The sequence below is a fragment of the Erythrolamprus reginae genome, chromosome 3 (genome assembly GCF_031021105.1).
Source record: "Erythrolamprus reginae isolate rEryReg1 chromosome 3, rEryReg1.hap1, whole genome shotgun sequence".
In the NCBI taxonomy this organism is placed as follows: Eukaryota; Metazoa; Chordata; class Lepidosauria; order Squamata; family Dipsadidae; genus Erythrolamprus; species Erythrolamprus reginae.
In genome coordinates this window covers 20,125,055-20,151,529 of record NC_091952.1, presented here as the reverse complement: position 1 = coordinate 20,151,529, position 26,475 = coordinate 20,125,055, and the positions used below count along the sequence as shown (strand labels likewise).

Genomic DNA, 26,475 nt, shown 5'->3' with positions numbered 1-26,475 from the left:
GGAGGGAAGAAGGATGGTTAGAGAAGAAATAAGAATGTAGAAGGAGGAGGTGGAGATCGAAGGAGGGGAGTGTAACAGAATGAAGAAAAACACTGATGAACAGGATAAAAATAGGTGCAAAACAGGTTATTGACTTTTCATTGAATAAAAACGTATAAATATATATGTTATTGATTTTTTAAGTATATGTGTTGACATAAAAATAGAAATTGTGGAGAAAAAAATAAAAAAATGTTACAAAAAACCCCTCTCTGTTGATGCATTAGCTGTTTTGACAGCTGCAGAGCACTGCCGGCTTATACTTTTATTTGTTTGTTTGTTTTACTTTGTTTTGTCAGGTACGTATTTGTAAAATACAGTGGTACCTCATGATACGAACCCCTCGTCTTACGAACAACCCGAGATACGAACCCAGAGTTCAGAAATTTTTTGTCTCTTATTACGAACTTTTTCCTTCTTACAAACACGCCGCAGTCGAGAAGCCCCGCCGCCCGGCTGTCGCTTTTTGAAACAACCGGGGGGCTTCTCAGCGTCCTCCTGAACCTGAACGCCAAACCCGAACTTCCGGGTTTGGCATTTGGGAGGCCGCCGAGAAGCCCCCCGGCTGTTTCAAGAGACGACAACCGGGTGGCGGGGCTTCTCGGCGGCCTCCCGAACACCGAACCTGGAAGTTCGGCAAAACTTCGGGTTTGGGAGGCTGCTGGGAAGCTCCGCCGCCTGGCTGTCACCTTTAAAAACAGCCGGGGAGCTTCCCAGCGTCCTCCTGAACCCGAACGCCAAACCTGAACTTCCGGGTTCGGCGTTCGGGAGGCCGTTGAGAAGCCCCCCGGCTGTTTTAAAAGTTGACAGGCGGGCGGCGGGGCGTCCCAGCAGCCTCCCGAATGCCGAACCCAGAAGTTCAGCAAAAGTTCGGGTTCTGGAGGCTGCTGGGAAGCCTCACCGCCTGGCTGTCACCTTTTAAAACAGCCGGGGGGCTTCCCAGTGTCCTCCTGAACCCGAACGCCAAACCCGTTTAAAAGGTGACAGCCGGGCGGCTTCTTGGCGGCCTCCCGAACGCCGAACCCGGAAGTTCGGGTTTGGCGTTCGGGTTCAGGAGGATGCTGGGAAGCCCCCTGGCTGTTTTAAAAGGTGACAGTCGGGCGGCGGGGCTTTCCAGCAGCCTCCCGAACCTGAACTTTTGCCGAACTTCTGGGTTCGGCGTTCGGGAGGCCGCTGGGAAGCCCCGCCGCCTGGCTGTCATCTTTAAAAACAGCCAGGGGGCTTCTCGGCGGCCTCCCGAATGCCGAACCCGGAAGTTCGGGTTTGGCGTTCGGGTTCAGGAGGACGCTGGGAAGCCCCCTGGCTGTTTCAAAAGGTGACAGCCGGGCGGCGGTGTTTTTTTGCGGGTTTTTTTTTCCGTTGCACGGATTAATTGATTTTACATTGTTTCCTATGGGAAACAATGTTTCGTCTTACGAACTTTTCATCTTACGAACCTCCCCCTGGAACCAATTACATTCGTAAGATGACGTATTACTGTAGATATCACATTGTTTATATACATAAGCTGGGTACTGCTAAGAGGGAACAATTGGACAGGGATGGTAGGCATGCTGGTGTGCTTAAGTGGTTGTCTACTAGGACAACTAGATCCCTCTCACAGTTGCTACTATTTTGGTTTTTCTTGCCTGTGTGTAGGACCTTGCTTTTCTCACCACTGAATTTTGTTAGATAGGGCTCAATGTTTCAGTCATTCAAGCTCTTTCTGAATGTTGAGTCTTTCATATAAAGGGTTAGCTGTTCCCTCCAGCTTGGTTCGCCTGCAAATTGATGACAACCCTTTCTAGACCTTCATCTAGATTAGGGGTGTCAAACTCAAGGCCTGGGGGGCAGATCTGACCCAGTGGGTGCTTAGATCTGGCCCACAGGGTCACCCTGGAAACAGCAAAGGACTAGCCTATGGTATATCTGCCAGTGAAAATGGAGCTCGGGCCCTTCTGAGCTCAGTTTTCACTGGCAGAGGCTTGAAGGAGGCCTTTGCAATCAAGAATGGAGCTCAGGAGCCTGTTTTCGCTGGCAGAGCACCCGGGCCACTACAGCCCCCCCCTCCCCAAAACGAGTGACATCAAACTGGCCACAAACCCCCTCGGCCTCCTGAGGTCAAACTGAGGTCAGTGAAATTGAGTTTGGCACCCCTGAGCTAGATCATTTAATAATAATAATTAATAATAATTTATTAGATTTGTATGCCGCCCCTTTCCGGAGACTCGGAGCGCCTCAGAACAATAATAAAGTGTACAAATCTAATACTTAAAAAAAACAATAAAAAAAACCCTTGTCATTAAAATAGTCACACAACCCAATCAAACTATATATAAATCGTAAAAGCTAGGGGGCACATCAATTTCCCCATGCCTGGCGACACAGGTGGGTTTTCAAAAACTTGAGAAAGGCGAGGAGGGTGGGGGCAGTTCTAATCTCCGGGGGGAGTTGATTCCAGAGGGCCGGGGCCACCACAGAGAAGGCTCTTCCCCTGGGTCCCGCCAGACGGCATTGCTTAGTCAATGGGACCCGGAGAAGGCCAAATCTGTGGGACCTTATCGGCCGCTGGGATTCATGCAGCAGAAGACAGTCCCGAAGGTATTCTGGTCTGATGAAGATATTGAAGAGTATTGCCACCTGATACTTCTGGACAGTGCAATCATTGATTGATTGATTGATTGACTTACATGCCGGCCCTCTCTGTGGACAATCATATTGGTAATCATTCTGAATCTGTGTATTATTTGCTTACACATAGAAGGTTATTTCCTGTGCCGCCCCCCCCCCCCCCCATTTTAAAAAGGAAGAGGGAAAATTCTGGTGTTGTCTAACTCTTAACTGGCCATTTAATGGCTTCCACTGACAGACCTTCACTTTCCTCTTTAAACCTTTCCAATTTGTTTTGATATGCCACCCAATCCCGAAGGACTCAGGGCGGCTTACAATAATAATATGAATAGGGAAAGCAAGTAGGATGCTTGGCTGCATAGCTAGAGGTATAACAAGCAGGAAGAGGGAGATTATGATCCCGCTATATAGAATGCTGGTGAGACCACATTTGGAATACTGTGTTCAGTTCTGGAGACCTCACCTACAAAAAGATATTGACAAAATTGAACGGGTCCAAAGACGGGCCACAAGAATGGTGGAAGGTCTTAAGCATAAAACGTATCAGGAAAGACTTAATGAACTCAATCTGTATAGTCTGGAGGACAGAAGGAAAAGGGGGGACATGATCGAAACATTTAAATATATTAAAGGGTTAAATAAAGTCCAGGAGGGAAGTGTTTTTAATAGGAAAGTGAACACAAGGACAAGGGTACACAATCTGAAGTTAGTTGGGGGAAAGATCAAAAGCAACATGAGAAAATATTATTTTACTGAAAGAGTAGTAGATCCTTGGAACAAACTTCCAGCAGACGTGGTAGATAAATCCACAGTAACTGAATTTAAACATGCCTGGGATAAACATATATCCATTGTAAGATAAAATACAGGAAATAGTATAAGGGCAGACTAGATGGACCAGGAGGTCTTTTTCTGCCGTCAGACTTCTATGTTTCTATGTTTCTAATGCGATATAAATAGATACAAAGCAATAAAAAAGAAGTCAAATACAGTATTATATCTAAGACTAAAACCCCATGATAAAAACCTATTTGTTATTTAAAAAGACAATCACAATCATATGCGTGCACACCATTCATACAGTTTGGCCATGAAAGATGTACAATTCATGGCCCCCAGGCCTGCCAGCAAAGCCAGGTTTTCGAGGCCTTACGAAGGGCTAGCAGGGTGCGAGCAGTACAGACATTGGGCGGTAATTGGTTCCATAGAGCCGGGGCAGCCACAGAGAAGGCCCTCCCCTGGGGTCCTGCCAGCCTGCATTGCTTAGTCGACAGGACCTGGAGGAGGCCAACTCTGTGTGCTCTTATTGGTCTCTGGGAGGAATGTGGTAGGAGACGATCCTGTAAATAATCTTGAAAAGCCTAACGTTTGCACAGCTTTGGTAAGAAGGCAAAAGATTTATTAAAGGAGACCCAGTGCACAACAGACTATGGGATTCTGTAAGCAAATAGAGAAATGGAGAGGAAGTCCCTGAGTTTTAGCAACAACAAAGCTTCAGTAATGTAATATGATAGATGCCCAACAATTTCATGCTCCCCTATTATTCTTTCTCAATTTCCCAGCAACGTGATAGTTTGAAAGAATGGGCAGAAACTCTGTCCAGAAGAGCAACTATAGCTTTCAGCTTGCCAATCAAGAACTCGATGTACACATTGCTGATAAATTTGGCAATGCCGATTTCTTAACCAATTTCCTCATTGTTCAGATATGTGCCTTTTTCTTTATTTCTCCTTGGAATGCAGTTCGTTCAGCTCCAAATACTGTAAAGCCATTAGTGCTTTAATCCTTTTTCTTCCCCTTTCTGCAGGAGCTGGTTTTAGCCTTTCCAGAGATATTTTCTTTTTTAGATAACAAGTTCTTTTCTCTGGAAATTCCACACAGGCAGTCCTCAAGTTACAACAATTCATTTAGTGACCGTTCAAAGTTACAATAGTACTGGAAAAAGTGACTTACGACTGTTTTTCATAGTTACAACCTTTGAAGCATCCGTATGATCAAAATTCATATGCTTGACAATTGGTTCATACTTACGACCATTGCTGAGTCCTAAGGTCATGTGATCCCTTTTTGCAAGGACTCAGCAATGGTCGTAAGTATGAACCAATTGCCAAGCATATGACAAGTAAAATCAGTGGGGAAGCCAGATGCACTTAACAATCAACTGCAATGATTCACTTAACTGCTGCCCTGAGTCTCTGGAGAAGGGTGGCCCAAAAATCGAAAGAAAGAATGAATAAATGGATGGATAGATGAATTAATTTGTGGCTTAGAAAGGTCGTAAAATGGGTCAAAACTCACTTAACAAATGTTTCACTTAGCAACAGAAATTTTGGGCTCAATTGTGGACATAAGTGACAGGCTACCTAAATCTGGTAGATTTATAATAACTGTTGGAAAAACAAACATATTGATCTGCTTATAAGGTAGCTTAATATATTTCTTTGGTAGGAGGCATGTTGAGTCCCAGAAAAAGTAAAACTGCTGACTTGTTTATTAAGTCCTGTTAGGTGTATAAAATATGTTGGTTGTGACTGACATGTTATATTAGGGTCTACTTATGTGCTACAGGCAATCTTTGATTTATGATCACGTGTGGGACCGGAACTTCTGTCATTCTTCTGTACCTTATGATTCTTGACGAACTTATATTTTATGTACACTGAGAGCATGTGCACCAAGATGTGTGTCCAACCACACTTGGCCAATAAATTCTATTTCAGTGATGGTGAACCTTCGGCACGTATACCACAGCGGGCACGCAGAGCCATATCTGCCAGCACGCGAGCCGTTGCCCTAGCTCAGCTCCAAAGTGCATGTGTGCGCTGGCCAGCTGATTTTTGGCTGACACAGAGGCTCTGGGAGGACATTTTCAGCTTCCGGAGGGCCTCTGGGGGAATGGGGAGGGTGTTTTTGCCCTTCCCAGGCTCAGAGAAGCCTCTGGAGCCTGAAGAGGGCAAAAACAGGCCTACCAGGCCCACCAGAAGTTGGGAAATGGGCCATTTCCAGCCTCCAGAAAGCCTCTGGTGGGGGGGGGGGGCATTTTTGCCTTCTTCAGGTATTGAATTATGGGTGTGGGCACTCAAGCATGCATAATAGCACACATGTACACGCTTTCGGCGCGCAAGGGAAAAAAGGGTCACCATCACTGTACTGTTCTGTTCTATTTTCTGTTCTGTTCTATTTTTAAGTGAAGCAGTCATTAAAAAATTTGTACAGTGGTACATCTACTTAAGTACGCCTCTACTTAAGAACTTTTCTAGATAAGAACCAGATGTTCAAAAAAAATTTGCCCCTTCTTAACCATTTTCTACTTAAGAACCCAAGCCAGTTTCCTGCCATTCCCCCTTTAATCCCGGCCATCTTGGGCTTTTCTGGGCTGCCAGAGGAGCCTTTTGGTGGCGCTTAAGGAGGCTTTGGCAGTCCAGAGCGAACAAAGCATTTTCCTTTCTCTGGGTGCTTGGAGAGGGAGTAAACCTCTGCCAGTGTCCAGAGAAAAGAAACCCTCCCTTTGCTCTGGGCAGCGACTGTCCTCCTCCTCTTCTTCCTCCTTCTCCTCTCACCCAAATTCCGAGCTTTTATTTCTTTCCTATTGGGTTTGCATGCATTATTTTCTTTTACATTGATTCCTGTGGGAAAAATTGGTTCTACTTACAAACTTAAGAACTACTTAAGAACCTGGTCATAGAATGAATCAAGTTCTTAAATAGAGATACAGTTATACTTGATTTTACTACCATTTCGGTATGGTCATTAAGCAAATCATCATGACCATTATTTGCAAGATGAACTTTCTAGAGCTTCTGTTTGGAACTGTACTGCATCTTAGACCAAAAGGCTCCTCTCTTTTTTTTCCTTATTAAAGTGTGGGATCCCCTTTCAAGATGACGATGTGATTGTCCTCAATGGCAGTAAAGAGGACGTAGAGATGCTAAAGAAAAGAATGGAGGAGCGAAGGCTGAAAAGTAAAGTAGGGAAGGTAAGGTCTAAACACATCTTCTGAAGTTGTATGCAGATACAGGAATAAAATAAGGACGGGGTTGTAAATTGTTGGTTCTGGAGCGATAGGGGTTACCTGGAACCAGGGGTGGGCAGCAGGCAGATGGGGTGGAACACAGTTCCACCGGCGGAAATGAAGATGCGTGCACAGCTCCAGCTGATCCGCAGCTGTCACTACCTGGATTACCAGTCTCGTCTCGGCTTCCCTCTCTCCTTCCAGGCTCCTCTCCAGCCTCACACAGCCACCTCCCACCTGAGATGCAAGCAGAAGGGAGTGGGTGGAAGCAGCACTGGCAGCATTTATGCTTCTGGCAGCACCCATTCGCCTAGCTAGCCAGCCTGAGGCTGTGGGGGGACCCAGAAAGGAGAGCGCAGGAAGCGCAAAGCAAAAAAAAAATAAAATCCACACACTTCAGCACACTATTATGTTTCATTTCCCTAAAAGAAAAATGCATTGAATTTCAGAAGGGACTGGTGAGATAGTTTTACAGTAGACCACCAAGTAATTGTTTTGTGTGTTATTCCAAATATAAATTTGTTTAAAATCTTGTTAAGGTTTCAAGGTGCTGTAAGGTGCTTAGCTATTGCACTGAGTTCAATCAATAATACATTTTAAGGTCAATTATCGACCTACTTAAGAGCTATAAACAGGATTTTAATCAAAAGCCATTTACTCTTATTTTTTTTCTCTAGAATGAAAAGGTAGTGTGCCATCTAGTGGATGACAGATGATGCAAACATACGGGTTTATCCATCTCTCAAAATTAAACTTGCTTGACATATTTCTGAGTGTACTTTCGATGCATCACTATGATATGGTTTTGTTCAGTAGATTTCTTCTTTTTTTGAAAACTCAGACAACCTAAACCACATATAAGAGACAATTCTTTTTATTTCCAAACTCAGAAATAACAACTGCCCTTCTTTGGCCCAGAAAATGGAGTTGACTGCTTACATTTCATGCTGCCTTTGCTCATTAGATAAATGAACAAATTAATGCAGGGATATCAAACTTGATTTCATTGAGGGCCACATCAGGGTTCTGTTTGACCTTGGGAGGTCGGGGGAGGGGGAGCCACCTCAACATTACTCGTGTCAGGGGCGACTGTGGTGGCCTAAGCGCTCTGCCAGCGAAAACGGGCACCCAAGTTCCCTTTCTGGCAATCCTCTGCAGAGCTCAGGGGGGGGCGTATACTGAGGGTTCAGTTCCATTTTTTGCTGGCAGAGGCACTTCAGGCTGGTCCTTTGTTGTTTCCGGGGCCTTGATTTTGGCACTCCTGCCTTACTGAAATACCTGCTAGAAGTTCATATTGACAATACATCTGGATTCAGGATACATACTTTCTCTTAGAACAAGCAATTTTGCTTCATATTTTTTTCCCCAATACCTACTTATATACTTGCCTTTCAATATTATAAAATACAGTAATACCTCATCTTACGAACCTAACTGGTTCCGGAAGTAGGTTCGTAAGTCGAAAAGTTCGTAAGATGAAACATTGTGTCCCATAGGAAACAATGTAAAAGCGATTAATGTGTGCAAAAAGAAAAAAAAAATCACAAAATGGCGCTCCGCTGGGCACCGCTGCCCGGCTGTCACCTTTTAAAACAGCCGGGGGGGGGGAGCTTCTCGGCATTCTCCCGAACCAGAACTTTTCGGGTTTGGGAGGCCGCCGAAAAGCGCCGCCGCCCGGCTGTCACCTTGTGAAACAGCCGGAGGGCTTCTCGGCGTTCTCCCGAACCCGAACCCAGAAGTTCGGGTTCGGGTTCCGGAGGCCACCGAGAAGCGCCCAGCTGTTTTAGAAGGTTACAGCCAGGCACCGCCGCTTGGCGGAGCGCCGTTTTTGCGATCGGCGTCGTCATTTTCGGCCAATCTGGAGGCTGTAAAGGAGGTGGGGAATCCCAATAGGGAATTCCATGGGCGGAGCTTTGACGTCACGAAGACGTCTGGACGTCTTCCTGAACCCGAAAAGTTCGGGTTCGGGAGAACACCGAGAAGCCCCCCGGCTGTTTCACAAGGTGATAGCCGGGCGGCGGCGCCCAGCGGAGCGCCATTTTGCGGGGTTCGTAAGCTGAAAAAAGTTCGTAAGAAGAGCCAAAAAATTTCCGAACCCCGGGTTCGTATCCCGAGTTGTTCGTATCACGAGGGGTTTGTATCACAAGGTACCACTGTAAAAGATAACTTAGAAATATATAGCCTGGCTTTTAGCTGAGTAGATTGTGTAGCAAGGATGAATCAATGAATGAATGTGTAAGGCACCTCTATGTCAAGTATATTCCTAGTTATCTTTCTTTATCGTCTCTTTGGATTTTGTTACTCTTTGAACTTTTTAAATCTTTTATGGTTTGTTTCTGTTGTTTCAGAAATCCAAGAAATCTAAAACAGCTGAGACCATTGTGAAATCAGAAGCCGCTGAAGGTGAATTGTTTATGTTGGGTTCGGTTATAAATGCAGAAAAGAGATTAAAGATCTTATAAATCAAAATAAATAAAACATATGTTTTTATTCTGTTATTATTTGCAAGATTTGTGAGCTCTTTTATTATTGAGTAAGTCTGCAGAAGTTTCTTATTGAATTAATGCTTTTCAGAGTACAATGGTACCTCTACCTAAGAATGTCTCTACTTACGAACTTTTCTAGATAAGAACCGGGTGTTCAAGATTGTTTTGCCTCTTCTCAAGAACCCTTTTCCACTTATAATCCCAAGCCTCCAAAACTATAACCGGAAAAGGCAGGGAGAAGCCTCCATGAGGCCTCTCTAGGAATCTCCTGGGAGGAAACAGGGCTGGAAAAGGTGGGGAGAAGCCTCCGTGGGGCCTCTCTAGGAATCTCCTGAAGGAAACAGGGCCAGAAAAGGCGGGGAGAAGCCTCCGTGGGGCCTCTCTATGAATCTCCTAGGAGGAAACAGGGCTTCTACCCTCCCTGTGGTTTCCCCAATCACACGCATTATTTGCTTTTACATTGATTCCTATGGGAAAAATTGCTTCTTCTTACAAATTTTTCTACTTAAGTTCGTAAGTAGAGGTACCGCGGTACATTGAATCATAAATTAACCAGAAGATTAATTCTTTAGCTATTCCAAGGTTAATACAACGATTAACAAGTTGCGCAAATATTTATGTCTTTAGCTTTCCCATCTTTTCTGATTTATTAGTGCTAGGTGTGATGTACTTGTTAAAACATGATAATTGAACCTCTAGTGATGAGATTGGAAAAAAGTAGATTTGAAGTGTGTGCTGTTACACAAATGTCCTCATTCTGCAAAAAAAGTAGGCCAACTTTGGAAGCCCTCCTACTTTCCCCCTTCCTTTTCGTTCAAAATTCAGCCAATTATTGCTTCTCAAGAATAGCCTGATGGAGACATGTCTTCCTGTGTCAGTCACAAAGTAATCTAATTGAAAAAAGAGTTTCAGTAATACAACTAATCCATGCTGCACCATTTTATCTTTTTTTAAAACTATTATACAGATTCCCAGAGTCCATCTCAAGTAAATACTGCAAAGGATGCTACACAAACTGGAGAAAAGAGAAGCATTGCCTTCTGCAAGAGTACAGGTTGGTGTCACAGTTCAAAACTTAATTTATAAATACTCCATTCAATAGTCCTACAGATGTAACTGTTGCAGCCAATTGCCTCCTTCCATAAACTGAAAGATCAGAGTTTACAGAATTAAGTTCCTTTCTTACTGAGAGTACTTTCCCTATTAGTGTTAATCATGATTAAGTGTTGAATTTTAAACCTATGTAAACTAACCAGACTTCCATCTTAAGTAACAATTGAAAGTGAAATATTTAATTGTGCGAAGGAGCTTGCTTGAACTTGATTCTTGGCAGATTTAATTGAGCTGCTGCGTTGTCTTGTGATACTTGAAAGATTCCCTGTTATGCCTCAGAGCAGGAGTCTCCAGCCTTATCAACTTAAATACTTGTGGACTTCAACTCCCAGAATTCCTCAGCCAGTTTTTAAGTTGCTAAGATTGGAGACCCCTGGCTGACAGAACCAAACTGTTGGAATGTTAATATTTCTGTGAAAAGTACAGTGATACCTTGTCTTACAAACTTAATTGGTTCTGGGACGAGGTTCTTAAGGCAAAAAGTTTGTAAGATGAAACTATGTTTCCCATAGGAATCAATGGAAAAGCGATTAATGCGTGCAAGCCCAAAATTCACCCCTTTTGCCAGCCAAAGTGCCCGTTTTTGCGCTGCTGGGATTCCCCTGAGGCTCCCCTCCATGGGAAACCCCACCTCTGGACTTCTGTGTTTTTGCGATGCTGCAGGGGAATCCCAGCAGGGGAATCCCAGCATTGCAAAAACAAACTCGCTGGCAACGGAAGTCCAGAGGTGGGGTTTCCCAGCGAAGGGAGCATCAGTGAAATCGCAGCATCGCAAAAACATTGAAGTCCTTGAAACCCCACCTCTGGACCTGTGTTTTTGCGATGCTGGGATTCCCCTGAGGCTCCCCTCGCTGGGAAACCACACTTCCGGACTTCTGTTGCAGCATCACAAAAACATGGAACACGGATGTCCGGAGGTGGGGTTTCCCATGGAGGGGAGCCTCAGGGGAATCCCAGCAGCGCAAAAACGGGTGCTTCACTGGCAATGGAAGTTTGGAGGCGGGGCATCCCCATGGCAGCGGTGGGTTTGTAAGGTGAAAATAGTTTGTAAGAAGAGGCAAAAAAATCTTAAACCCCGGGTTTGTATCTTGAAAAATTTGTATGACGAGGCATTTGTAAGACGAGGTATCACTGTATATTGTATCCACATTTAGCAAATTATAGAAAAGATTATTATTATGTATCTTTAGCAAACCTTTTGGCTAAAAAGTTACTTTGTAATAATAATAATACATAAATTTATAAAATATATAATACAGTAATACAAAAGTTTAAAAAATAGGAAAACTAATACTTTAAACTAACCTAAAATTCGGGTTCCCTATTTTCTTTGTCCTCTGTTCTATGGCAGTCAGTGAAAAAGCACCATCTTTCTCCGAAAAAAGCATCAAAGGTGCATCTGAACCTGTGAAGAGGCCCTCAGCAGCCGGTGGGGGGACATCAGAAGTGTACAAGTCCATTTTTACTAGCCACAGCTCGGCCAAACGCTCTAAGGAAGAGTCTTCCAATTGGATCACACACACCGCCTACTATTTCTGAAATAGAAAATTGTATGATTTTGAGCGCCCCCTGCTTTTTTTGCCACCTGTTGCTTTCTTTATATAGGAGAAGCTTTTGTTATAGGAAATAGTGCTTTTTGAACAACAAAACAGCTTCGAAAACAAGCCAACATAGTTTTGTAGAGGAGATTTTAAAAACGGTAGCTGAACTTGGCTTTAATTTTTAAAGGACATCTACTTGGAGTAAGTACTCATTGTAACACGACTGTTTGATGCACTTTTTGAAGTTGGGAACTGTGCTTATTTCAACTAGTTTCTGCTCAATCTGAATCATTAGGCTACATCTGAATGCATAGGCACAGTTGGCATCTTGTATTTATTTTCTATCCATTTACCTTAGTAGGAAATTTCAAAATTGTGAGTAGAAAGATAAAGGCCAGGATTACATCATCCTGTTCAGTTTTTGTCTAGATTTGTTACAGATGCCGCTTGAGACATTTCCCCATCCTGTTGACCAAATGTGAGATTAATTTCATAGGTTCTAGTCCTGAAGCAGATTCATGAATGACATGTCCAAGAATGTTTGTGGAGTGATGAGCCGCCATTGCATTTTTGCAGTCTTTATTCTACCTTGTTCATCCTTGGTGATATAGCTCTTAGTGATCTAAGAGTTCTTATATTGAGGAATTATGAAATTATAATCTTAATTCTGCAGTTTCTAAATAACAGTGTTTTTTTAACATTCTGACACCTTGTATGTTGAAATAAAACAATAATTGATTAATTCATCTTGTGTGTGATTCAGATTTATTAAATTCAGCACAACTTGGGTTTTTTAAAAAGTTTTTGGATCAAAAGAATTGCAAATAGAAAGAGAAAATATAATTGCTCTCAGACCTGGAAGCTATCATTTACCTTTCAGCCTCCAGGCCTTTCCCACAATAAGTAATAGAAGGCCTGAAGGTTAAAAGGTTAAAATATAGCATCCAGGGCTGTTTTGTGACTTCCAAACTCTTCTGGAGGCTAGAATTTGCAAAGTGTAGAACCATAATTTTTTAGAAGTTGGAAGAAAAATATGAGACTGAATATTCCCTTATTTACACAGAGTTCTTTATAAAAAATTAAGCAATCTTGAGTAGAGATGAGACATTCTGATGGAGGTATTTTCATGTTACATTCCTCTGAATAATTTTTTTTCTCAGATTTTCCCAAGGCCTTAATGAAAAAGCCCTTCTTTCACCAGACCAATGGTGTTGACAAATGAAAGTTGATATAGTATTTCATCAATGCTGCAAGGGAATTATCCCAATTGATTCATTTTTCAATTAAATTTTAATATTATTGCTTACTTCCTCTGCTAGTTGTTCTCTCTTACTTAATAAATCTAAGCCTTTGTGCTTCATTCATTCCCTTACTTCCTTACTCATCATTCATTTTTCTTAACCCCTATTTTTATGTAACTAAATACCCCTAAAAATTCCACATTTACTTATTATCAAAAATGAAGTGTCAATTCATATTAAATATTATACATCTTAAATCAGACTAATACAATACAAGGAAAAATATCATTCAAAATCCAAAACTCAAAACACATTAACTTCTTTCATTCATTGTTCATTATACTATGTCTTCCCCTCTAATATTACAAATATGTCATTTTAAATTTATTTCAACAAATCTAATTTATACCAATCTCTAATATAATTATATTTTCCCAGAGCTATCACTTAATTATATAATTAATTGTTTTTAAATTTAGATTTAAATTCTTAAGTAAAAACTTATTCATTAGCAGTATCAATATTAATTGTCATCTTCAACTATATTTTCAGATAGATATTTATCATTCAAAATTCAAAATTTCCAAAAATGTATCATATATATATATAAAGAAATCATTATAAAGTAATCAAATAGTAATCAAATAATCAAGTAACAATCATAAATGTATTCATATGGATGCTAAATTATATGTATAAAACATTCATCCATTTTCTTGAAACTTCCATTCTACTTTTCTAAGTTTCTTCCCCCCCCCCATTTCTTCTAAAATTATAACTCAAAACAAAAATATTGATTAATAAGGTAATATGTTCATAAATGTATTCCATCAGATATAAAGAAAAAAAACCCCACCATTATATAGTAATCAAATAATGATCAAATAGTCAAACGGCAAACAACCATTTTCTTTAAATTTCCATCTTTTTAATCTCAACTTCCCCTTCTTTTTCTTTCTTATAACAATGCACTCCCATCTTCTTCCCCTCTTTCCTTTCTTTTTTTAATAATAATTGCCTAAATATCCCTTCACATTTCCTTAATCCCTCCTCCCTACTAACTTGCCTAGCCCAATACATATATCCTCACCTTATTCTTTTTCCCCATTGTAAATCCCAGTGTAATAATCATAAAATTCAGTATAATCATAAAACTCAAAATAGTCATTAGTCTGTCTGTCTTCAAAGTCCTCTTCCCTTGGATCTTTATCATTTTCCTCTACCTGCTCCTCTTTTTGTTTCAAGTACTTTGATATAATATACAATTTGTTTTCTATATCTTTATCATATTATTTTTAATCATATTACTTTTTTTATTATGAATTATTAAAATTGCTAGGCAATGACTTATCTTTGTATTATATATACATCAAAGTTTGGTTAAAGTATTAATAAGATTACTTATGTACTTTTGTTTCCAAAAGCACATTGTCTCCAGGGGACACAATCTGAAGTTGGGGAAAAGATCAAAAGCAACATGAGAAAATATTATTTTACTGAAAGAGTAGTAGATCCTTGGAACAAACTTCCAGCAGAAGTGGTAGACAAATCCACAGTAACTGAATTTAAATATGCCTGGGATAAACATATATCCATCCTAAGATAAAATACAGAAAATAGTATAAGGGCAGACTAGATGGGCCATGAGGTCTTTTTCTGCCGTCAGACTTCTATGTTTCTATGTTTTTCAAATTGTGAAAATCTTACAATTTATAAATTTTTAAACTTTTGAGTATTTTTTCTGATTGACCCATTCGTACTACCTGCTTCATGTATCATCTCTTTCCTGTAGTTCCAGTTTCAGCTTATTCATTTCCGAAGTTTCATGAATTTTAATTATTAGATTTAATATTGAGGGGATGGTGTCTTAATTTCCAATTCTGTGCATATATGAGCCTGGCAGCAATTATTATATGCAATATTAAGTATCTGTCTTCTTTAGATATTTTTTGTCCAAATATTCCAAGTAGATATAATTCCGGTTTTAATGGAATTTGTTGGGTAGTAATTTGCTTTAAATAGTTTCTGATTTTTTCCCCAGAACCTTTTTGTGGCTGGGCACATCCACCATACATGATATGTTCCATTGTATTCTTTGCATTTCCAACATTTTGAGGAAGAAGAAAAGTATTGTTAATAATAAACTATTTTCATACAGAGGAAGAGTGAGAAAAGTGTATATAAAATTCCAATCCTTCCCCCACATACCTCTCAACAACTATTTTTACTGCATTAATATGACATTAGTACTCCGAGTCCTTGGAGAGGGACGGCATACAAATCTAATAAATAATATTAATATTAATAATAATAATAACAATAATAATAATAATATAATAAATTTAATAATAAAATTTTTAATAATAATAATTAGTAGTAGTAGTGGTAGTAGCAGTAGCAGTAGTAGTAGTAGCTATGGATTACTAGCATAACCAGGTCATTTTGATCTTGGATTAGCACTGCTTGATTTTTTGTCATGATTGAAGGACAGTTGAAATTGAGTTTTTTGAAAACTGATTCTGTTTAAGTGGTATTTTACTCCTGTTCAACTCGCACACTTTCAGCAGAATGTCAGGGGGAATTGTTGGCATGGGTGTCAAGATAAAGGAGTGTTTATGCATATGTTTTGGGAATGCCCGATAGTGCAGGAATTTTGGCAAAAAGTGAAAGAGGATATCAATAGAATGCTAAATATACAATGGACAATCACTAAGGAAATGGCAGTACTAGTTAAAAGTAATGCGATGGGAGAATTAGAGAAATAAAAAAAGCAGCAATAGAAAACGCTCAGGCAGTAATAGTTTTGGGTTGGAAGGATGCGACAAAATGGACAATGCAAAATTGGTATAGGTACATGGTGGACCATATTCAATTTGAAATTATGGATAAAAGGATAAATTCGGATAATGAAACTGAGTTGGGATAGCTGATGGGACGGTGGGACAAGGTAAGACGATATATGACGAGCAGAATCCGAGACCAAGCTACAAGAAATAAATTGGAATCACTCTATAATATGTAAATAGATATATTGCTCTTGGGTCAAGTGGACTATACAAGAAACACCCCCGATTTGGTGGTGGGGAATGTGTGTGTGTCTGGGTGGTGGGCACATTTCACTATGCACTGTTTTATGTTGTGTGTAATATAAATTTGTTAAAAATTAATTTAAAAATAAATAAATAAAAAAGGATCGAAGGACAGTTGAAATTGAGTTTTTCGAAAGCTGATTCTGTTTAATTTGGCAATGCTTCCTCAGTTACTCCTCAAAAGTTTCCAGATGAATTAACTCATCACCACTTTTTGCCAAAAGGACAAAGCAGGACATTATGTCCTGTTTCCACAATGTGCCTTCCAGCGCAACATGGCCATGCTAGCTGGGGATAATGAGAGTGAACTTCTGTACATTTGAAGAGCACAAATAGAGACAAATTTACAAATACAGAAAAAAACAGTGCTGCCACCTAGTGTTGGTTTCCAGAAAGAGCTTTTGAAAATTTGCACACAATTAATGCTAATGAGAATTTTCATAGATATTTGAGATGTTACTAATAATGACATTGCCTTAAGATGCTGTTTGTGTTTTTTCCACCAATATTAATAGTGGAGTAGTACTGAGGACAGCTTCAGTACTGGTAGCTGCAACATTTTCCCCATTTTATACACATAATTAGTCATATTTTTCACACTTGGTTTGTCATATCATTTGCATAATATTTTTTTTCCCTTCTTCTAAGTTATTAACCCATTAAAAAACAATTTTACCTCCTTGAGAATTTTCTCCCAGATCAAAACATTGTGAGGCTTTCTCATCCTCCTCTATTCTATTAATAAATGAATGTTTGACCTTTCCCTCTTGTTCTCTTCCTTTTTTCTTTTCGATTGTGAAGCACAGAAGCTAATTTCTCATTACAGAAGGCAGAATATGACAGTCCAATTCACAGTGTAGATATATTTTGACAACATCTCCTTAGCTTTTCTCCAAAGAAGCAGTTCATCATAGAGAAATAATGTAAATTTCTGTTTATATCTGACTTAGCTAGCTTTTGGTTCATAGAAATATTCAGATGTTTCTGGATCATAATTCTCAGCAGTCCAACTGAATAGTGAGTGTTGGTAGAAACTGAAGTTTAGCCAGAAATTTTCTGTTTCCTAACAACAATACTTCATTACCTGTACGCTTTGTTACAAAGTTATGTTAAATTATGCTATGACTGGAAAGGAGCTACTGGAAAGGAGAAGCAACCAGTAGAAGCTGGATAGATTGCAGATAAGGTAGTTCATCACTTTTGTTTCCATCAGTGCAACATAAATCATGCATTTTGAATGGCTGGTGTCAGGAAAAAAAGGGAAACACTCCTTCCACATTTGTTCAGGAACACCCTATTATTATTATTTATTAGATTTGTATGCCGACCCTCTCCGTAGACTCGGGGCGGCTTACAGCAATGATAAAAACAATATATAATGACAAATCTAATAGTTAGAATCTAAAATAACAATAATACATTTTAAAAGTCTAAAAAACAAGAAACCCCAATATATAAAAAACATACATACTAGGTTTAGGTTTAGGTTTAGGTTTATTGGATTTATATGCCGCCCCTCTCCGCAAACTCGGGGCGGCTCACAACAATAATAAAAAACAGTACAGTACACAATACCAAATCCAATGCCCACCCATCCAGATTCCAATTGAAATTAATAATCTCATAAAAAAAACAAAAACAAAACAGTATATATAAAAAACAGGCACACAGTCAATCAATCAACAAAACAACATGGGCAAGGGGGAGGTGTTTTAGTTCCCCCATGCCTGACGGCAAAGGTGGGTCTTAAGGAGTTTACGAAAGGCAGGGAGGGTGGGGGCAATCCTAATCTCAGGGGGGAGCTGGTTCCAGAGGGTCGGGGCCCCCACAGAGAAGGCTCTTCCCCTGGGTCCCGCCAGACGACATTGTTTAGTCGACGGGACCCGGAGAAGGCCAACTCTGTGGGACCTAACCGGTCGCTGGGATTCGTGCGGCAGGAGGCGGTCCCGAAGATATTCTGGTCCGGTGCCATGAAGGGCTTTATAGGTCATAACCAACACTTTGAATTGTGACCGGAAACTGATCGGCAGCCAATGCAGACTGCGGAGTGTTGGAGTGATATGGGCATACTTGGAGAAGCCCATAATTGCTCTCGCAGCTGCATTCTGCACGGTCTGAAGTTTCCGAACACTTTTCAAAGGTAGCCCCATGTAGAGAGCGTTACAGTAGTCGAGCCTCGAGGTGATGAGGGCATGAGTGACTGTGAGCAATGACTCCCGGTCCAAATAGGGCCGCAACTGGCGCACCAGGCGAACCTGGGCAAACGCCCCCCTCGCCACAGCTGAAAGGTGTTTTTCTAATGTGAGCTGTGGATCGAGGAGGACGCCCAAGTTGCGGACCCTCTCTGAGGGGGTCAATAATTCCCCCCCCAGGGTAATGGAGGGTCGGGGCCGCCACAGAGAAGGCTCTTCCTCTGGGTCCCGCCAAACGACATTGTTTAGTTGACGGGACCTGGAGAAGGCCAGCTCTGCGGGACCTAACTGGTCACTGGGATTCGTGCGGCAGAAGGCGGTCTTGTAGATACCCTGGTCCGGTGCCATGAAGGTCCTCAGCTATGTCTGGGGATAAAGACAAGGGTCATCCAGACGGGCCTCTGAAGAACATGTTCAAATCAATGCTAGAGAATGTATGGATGGAGCCTAAGACAATTGGAGTCCTAGTGGACAACCATTTAAATATGAGGCAGCAATGTGCAGCAACTGCCAAAAAAGCCAACACAGTTCTAGGCTGCATTAACAGAGGGATAGAATCAAGATCGGGTGAAGTGTTGATACCACTATATAATAGTAGAGCCACACTTGGAATACTGCATTCAGATTTGGTCGCCACGATGTGAAAAGGATATTGAGACTCTAGAAAAAGTACAGAGAAGAGTGACAGATATGATTAGGGGACTGGAGGCTGAAACATATGAAGAACCGATTGCAAGAACTGGGCATGGCTAGTTTAATGAAAAGAAGGACCAGGGGAGACATGATAGCAATGTTCCAATATCTCAGGGGTAGCCACAAAGAAGAAGGAGTCAAGCTATCCTCCAAAGCACCTGAGGGTAGAACAAGAAGCAATGGGTGGAAACTAAACAAAGAAATAACTTAGAACTAAGGAGATTGATGGCAGAAAAAGACTTCATGGTCCATCTAATCTGTCCTTATACTATTTCTTGTATTTTATCTTAGGATGCTTATCTCAGGCATGTTTAAATTCAGTTACTGTGGATTTACCAACCACGTCTGCTGGAAGTTTGTTCCAAGCATCTACTACTCTTTCGGTAAAATAATATTTTCTCACGTTACTTCTTACTTCTAAAATTGTTGTTGTTTTTGTTATTTTATGAGCATTCAACTCACTGAATTCTGTGAATGGTGGAGATTCCCACAATGTCAAATACATCTCCCAATGTAGCGAGATGAATATTTTTCTCCTTTCTTTGTCACGTTCTTAGCTGGATTATAGGATCAACATGACTTCTTTCATAAGTGGCATGGCTTAATTTTTCAATGTTGAGGCGCCAGTTGCTGTCAGCATCATTTGGGATGGGAGAACTGTAACAAGCTCATCCAGTTCAATGACAGGCAACAATTTAAAAGGGGGCTGCTTGTATTCTATAAATCCAAGTTTATATAAAACAGGAGCCAGATGCTGGTTAATAGTATGGGCAGAATTCACAAACAGAACAAAGCAACAATGATCTACCATAGATAAATCTTTTTTGGAGTCCAATGCATGTAGAATATAGTGTTCCCTTGATTTTCGCGGGTTCAAACTTCGTGAATAGCCTATACCAGTGATTTTCAACCTTTTTTGAGTCGGGGCATATTTTTTACATTTACAAAACCATGGGGCACATTGAGTGGGGCGGGGGCTAAAAAAAGTTTGGACAAAAAAATTCTCTCTTCCTCCCTTTCGCTCTATTTCTCTCTCCCTCTCTCTCCCTCTTTTCTCTCTCTCCATCCCTCTTTCTTTCTCTCTTCTTTCCTCTTTATTGCTCTCTCTCTCCCTCCCTACTTCCCTCTATGTCTTTCTCTCTCCCACCTTCCCTCCCTCTCTTTCTCTCTCTCTTGCTTTCTTTCTTTTGCTCTCTCTCTTGCTTTCTTTCTTGTTCTCTTTCTCTCTTTCTTTCTCTCTCTTTCTCTTGCTTGCTTTCTCTTTTTTTTCTCTCTCTCTTGCTCTTTCTTTCTCTCTTTCTCTTTCTCTTTTCTTTCTCTGAGCTTCACGGCACACCTGATCATGTCTCGCGGCACACTAGTGTGCCACGGCACACTGGTTGAAAAACACTGGCCTATACCACGGTTTTAAAAAAAATATTAATTAAAAAATACTTCGCGATTTTTTTTCTATACCACAGTTTTTCCCGCCCGATGATGTCATACGTCATTGCCAAACTAATAATTTTTGCAAATAAATAAAAAAATAATAATAATTTTTAATAAATAATTATGTTTATAAATATCAGGATCACTAAGTGTTTTATTCAATGGTGAGTACCAGTAATAATGGTGAGTAAATGGTTAAGGGAATGGGAAATGGTAATTTAGGGGTTTAAAATGTTAAGGGATGGCTTGTGTTACTGTCCATAGCCAAAAATGGTGTATTTACTTCCGCATCTCTACTTCGCGGAAATTTGACTTTCGCGGGTGGTCTCAGAACACATCCCCCGCGAAAATTGAGGGAACACTGTACACTATAATCTTTGGATTCATCCATGCAATACCTCCTGAAATCAAATTTAAATTAATAAATTTACCAAAACCTGAATTTTAAATAAAGGAGAATATCCTAACTGCATTATTGCACGTTAGATACATTCAATTTTAATAATATAAATGCAAACATGAATGAAATGACAAAGATAAAAATCAATATTTTTTTCCCCTTGGCCCTACCCCAAAAGTGCTTTTTTCAAAAGGCAACTGGACTTGTTTTTCCTTGAAGACATTTCTTTGCTCATCCAAGAAGCTTCTTCAGTTCTGACTCAGTCTTCAGTCAGAAGCTTCTTGGATAAGAAGGCAAAATGTCTTCAGGGGGAAACAAGTCCCAGTTGTCTTTTGAAAAAGCACTTTTGGGGCAACCATGAGAATCTCCATAGCCACTTAATCCTACCCATTTCTTTTTCAAAACTGCCAGCTCCAATCACAAACCAAAGCCAAGGTTTAGAAAGCCAAGGAAAGTTTATTTTGTTTATTTGTCAAACATGTATAGGATAGTAGTAGCTTGTATAAACATATCTGGATCGGGAGTCACTGCTCACAGTCACTTATGCCCTCATCACCTCGAGGCTCGACTACTGTAACGCTCTCTACATGGGGCTACCTTTGAAAAGTGTTTGGAAACTTCAGATCGTGCAGAATGCAGCTGCGAGAGCAATCATGGGCTTCCCTAAATATGCCCATGTTACACCAACACTCCTCAGTCTGCATTGGTTGCCGATCAGTTTCCGGTCACAATTCAAAGTGTTGGTTATGACCCTATAAAGCCCTTCATGGCACCGGACCAGATTATCTCCGGGACCGCCTTCTGCCGCACGAATCCCAGCGACCAGTTAGGTCCCACAGAGTGGGCCTTCTCCGGGTCCTGTCAACTAAACAATGTCATTTGGTGGGACCCAGGGGAAGAACCTTCTCGGCGGCGGCCCCGGCCCTCTGGAACCAACTCCCCCCAGAGATTAGAATAGCGCCCACCCTTCTTGCCTTTCATAAGCTCCTTAAAACCCACCTCTGTCGTGAGGCATGGGGGAACTGAGATATTCTTTCCCCCTAGGCTTCTACAATTTATGTATGGTATGTTTGTATGTATGATTGGTTTTTAAAATAAGGGTTTTTAGCTGTTTTAGTATTGGATTGTCGCATGTTGTTTTTACCACTGTTGTTAGCCAGCTCGAGTCTACGGAGAAGGGCGGCATACAAATCCAATAAATGAATGAATGAATGAATGAATGAATGAATGAATAAATAAATAAATAAATAAATAAAATGATAAAAGAGGACAATAGGACAGGGATGGTAGGCACAATGGTGCGCTTATGCACGTCCCTTACAGACCTCTTAGAAAAGGGGAGAGGTCAACTGTAGACAATCTAAGGTTGAGATTTTGGGGTTTGGGGAAGAAACTACAGAGTCAAGTAGTGCATTCTAGGCACTGATCACTCTATTGTTGAAGTCGTATTTTCCGCATTCGAGTTTGGAGTGGTTTACGTTTAGTTTGAATCGATTACGTGCTCATGTATTGCTGCAGTTGAAGGTGAAGCAGTCATTAACAGGAAGGACATTTTGGTATATGATTTTATGAACTACATTTAGATCAGATCGGAGGCGACATAGTTGTAAATTGTCTAATCGCAGCATTTCAAGTCTATTTTGTTGCGAGCGGATGAGTGAAGGGTTCTTCTTGTGAAATATTTCTGGACTCTCAATTGTATTAATGTCTGATATGCAATGCGGGTTCCAGACAGGTGAGCTGTATTCCAGAATTGGTCTAACAAATGTTTTGTAAGCTCTGGTTAGCAGTGTATATATTGCCAGAGAAGAAGCTGCGTAAGTTGGTGCTCTACAAGCGATACTGGGAAATGAACAAAGCTCAAAGAAAGTCAAAGACTAAACACACTTAATTGGTTGGAGTATACACATAGGCGTATCATGTTTGTTTGTTTGTTTGTTGATTGATTGATTGATTGATTGATTGATTGATTGTTAGAGTTGGAAGGGACCATGCGGGTCAAGTCCAACCCCCTGCCTAAGCAGGAACCCTATAGCACCCCAGCCAAATGGCAGTGCAATTTCCTCTTAAAAATGTCCAGAATATTGGAGTTCACAACGTCCGCTGGTAGGTTGTTCCACTGGTTGATCGTTCTGACCGTCAGGAAGTTCTTCTTTATTTCCAGGTTGAATCTCTCCTTGGTCAGCTTCCAGCCATTGTTCCTTGTCTGGCCCTCCGGTGCCCTGGAGAATAAAGTGATCCCCTCCTCTCTGTGGCAACCCCTCGTATACCTGTAGACTGCTATCATGTCCGCTCTGGCCCTCCTTTTCTCTAGGCTATCCATGCCCAGTTCCCGCAGTCTCTCTTCGTAAGTCTTGGTTTCTAGACCCCTGATCATTTTGGTTGCTCTTTTCTGCACCTTCTCCTGAGTTTCAACGTCTTTTTGAAGTGTGGTGACCAGAACTGAACACAGTACTCCAGGTGTGGTCTGACCAGGGCGTAGTAGAGTGGTATTAAGACTTCCCTGGTCTTGGAGTGTATTCCCCTGTTGATGCAGCTTAGGATTGTATTGGCTTTTTTGGCTGCTGCTGCACATTGTTGGCTCATGTTTAGTTGATTATCCACCAAGACTCCGAGATCTCTTTCGCCGTTGCTACTGCTGAGAGGGGTTTCTCCCAGGCTGTATGTATGTCTAGGTTTTTTTTTAACCTAGGTGAATGACTGTTGGCAGAGGTGAGCTGCACTTTTTTAAACAAAAGGTTTGCTTTTCTAAAGGCTCCCCTTTGGGAGAGAAATGGAGCTTCAAACAGGCTCCTAATCATGCCAGGCAGCTCTGGTGAGAACAGCAGGGGCAGCACGGAACGCAACTAGGCCAGCCAACTAGCCTGAAAGTAAGTTATAAGTTTTGGTTATAGTTTAGTTATAGTTTAGTAAGTTATAACTTACTTATAAAAGTTCTATACATAGGATAGAAGCAAATATGTGAAAAAATGAAACAACAAAAAAAGAGGAAATATGAGAGATGTAACCTTAAATTTAAATGGTTGTAAAATAATGTATATAGTGTATATAAAAGTGAATAAGAGTATGAAACTATGGGATAACAGGTAGCAGTGTATATACCAAACAGGAAAAGAGAGGAAATGTTTGAGTATATAACAGTAGCCATAACTAGGAAAATGTGGCAATGAGAAGGAAATTACAATGGCGTAAAACTGTTTTAATGGAATTATATTTAAACATGCCTGGGATAAACATATATCCATCCTAAGATAAAATACAGAAAATAGTATAAGGGCAGACTAGATGGATCATGAGGTCTTTTTCTGCCGTCAGTCTTCTATGTTTCTATATATGTGATGTACAAGTTTATTTTGAACGTGGTATTGTTTGTTTGTTTTATTGTTGGTTTTAATGGGAAAATTGCAATAAAAATTAAATTAAAAAAAAAAGAACAGGAGCAAGTGGTTGGGCCCAGCAGAGACCAGAGCTAAAGGTTCACTTGAACCCTTGCGATCAGCAGCCGACCACTGCATGTTGGCTTCTATATGGTTTTCCAACATTCCAGCCAGTGAATTATCAGAACAGCATTCAGGGATATCAATCCAAAACCCCATTCAGTAAAATGAACAAGAGGGCTAGTGAAGTGAGGGGTTAAACTGTTGAACTTGGCCAAGGGAGAACCAAATTGAATCCCTGAGTCAGCCATTGAACCTTATTGTGTGATTGTGGATCATGTTGTGAGTGGTCCACAATGGGCTCAGTCACAGATTCTGAGGAGAATGAACCATGTACCCTAGGCCAGTGTTTTTGATAACTGAGTCAGAGAGTGAGAGTGAGGGAAAGTTGGAACCTGAGAAACCTGAGGAACCTCCAGAGACTGTAGAAACCTCAATGATGGTAATGTCAGAGTCAGAGGAGGAAGGCGACATGGGGGATCATGAGCTCCTATTAGATGCCTGGGTTAGAAGGTCACAAAGCAGACAGGAATATCTTTATGGTAAAGGTTCAGAAGGTGAGTCTATGAAAGAAAGTCTAGACAGTTATAGCACTAGGAAACAGTTGACCACACCCAGACGGTATATAAGTGAAGAATCGTGGGTTAAAAAGGTGTGGAGTTGCAACATTTGTAATGGTGAAAGTCCTGGATTCGGAGTTCCAGAAATGCTTTACTGGAAAACTGCTCTTAGTCTTCTATATTCATCGAGCCGAGATGCAGCTGTCTGAGGAAAACTTGGAGATCCGTGAATGTGCACATGTGACTGAAGAAAACATTATCTCACTGAAGAATACCAATGGGCTTTGGCCTGATTCAGCATGGCTCTTCTTATGTTCTTATGTTCTTAATATTAATTGGCTTTCATTCTTGGCTGCAGCCCGGTCCTTTATCTCTTCGCCAATTTAACCTTGAAAGCTGCCAACATGGACCAAAACACCTGAACTTGCTTGTATAAATCCTGTTTTTTAATATATACGTGATTTGATTTGATTTGAAATCTCAGCGGGTGAATTTTCCCTTTGTTCCGATCCGATTAGGCCGAGCAGAACAGAATCATTTTCTTTCCATTCAATCTACCTCACAGAGAATTATCGTACAAACAATTATTATTATTGTGAGGAAAAAATGGAGAAGGGAATTGCATTCGTCCTGCTTCGAGCTCTTGAGTCCCTCTGTGAGGGAGATCAGTAGTTACTACATTTGACAAGTAAACGAATACAAAAAAAGAAGAAGAAATAAATAATAGTCTGCATTGGTTGCCGATCAATTTCCGGTCACAATTCAAAGTGTTGGTTATGACCTATAAAGCCCTTCATGGCACCGGACCAGAATATCTCCGGGACCGCCTTCTGCCGCACAAATCCCAGCGACCGGTTAGGTCCCACAGAGTTGGCCTTCTCCGGGTCCCGTTGACTAAACAATGTCGTCTGGCGGGACCCAGGGGAAGAGCCTTCTCTGTGCTGGCTCCGACCCTCTGGAACCAGCTCCCTCCAGAGATTAGGATTGCCCCTACCCTCCTTGCCTTTCGGAAACTCCTTAAAACCCACCTCTGCCGTCAGGCATGGGGTAATTGAAACATCTCCCCCTTGCCCATGTAGTTTTTGTGTATGATTCGATTGTGTGCTTGTTTTTTATATATTGGGGTTCTTTTGGATTTTTTAAACTTAAAACTGTAATTTAGATTGCAAAATATTAGATTTGTTAATATGTTTTGTTTACCATTGTTGTGAGCCGCCCCGAGTCTACGGAGAGGGGCGGCATATAAATCCAATAAATCTAATCTAATAAGCGGAAACCCATTAGAAAGATAGAATGGCTCTTCCAAGACACTTGTGTATCTACAAAAAAAAGGAAGACATCTCTAACATAATAACACCCACTCTAAAATCATTCAGGTGTTTTATGTTTGCATGTCTATACAGCAGGGCTGTCAAACTCAAGGCCCAGGGGCCAGGTCTGGCCCACAGGCTGCTTAGATCTGGCCCGTGGGCCATCCTGGAAAAGTGAAGGACTGGCCCGTGATGCTTCCGCCAGCGAAAATGGAAAATGTTTTCAGTGGCAAAGGGTTGTATGAGGCCATTGTAGCTGAAAACGGGAGAAGGGTGTGTGTTTTGGCTTGCAGAGCACTCGGGCTACCACAGGTGCAACTGACA

The 26,475-nt window shown here is 41.0% G+C and overlaps 1 protein-coding gene across 1 annotated transcript in view; it reads left to right on the top strand.

Moving 5' to 3' along the window:
• Window positions 1-12,547, top strand: part of RTF2 (replication termination factor 2) — a 73,052-nt gene extending 60,505 nt beyond the window's left edge. The window contains exons 6-9 of the mRNA XM_070744578.1: window positions 6,512-6,625; window positions 9,010-9,064; window positions 10,115-10,201; window positions 11,612-12,547. Of these exons, the coding sequence (XP_070600679.1) occupies window positions 6,512-6,625; window positions 9,010-9,064; window positions 10,115-10,201; window positions 11,612-11,799 (444 nt within the window). The 3' untranslated portion in view covers window positions 11,800-12,547. The remainder of the gene's footprint in view (window positions 1-6,511; window positions 6,626-9,009; window positions 9,065-10,114; window positions 10,202-11,611) is intronic.
• The last annotated feature ends 13,928 nt before the right edge of the window (window positions 12,548-26,475 follow it).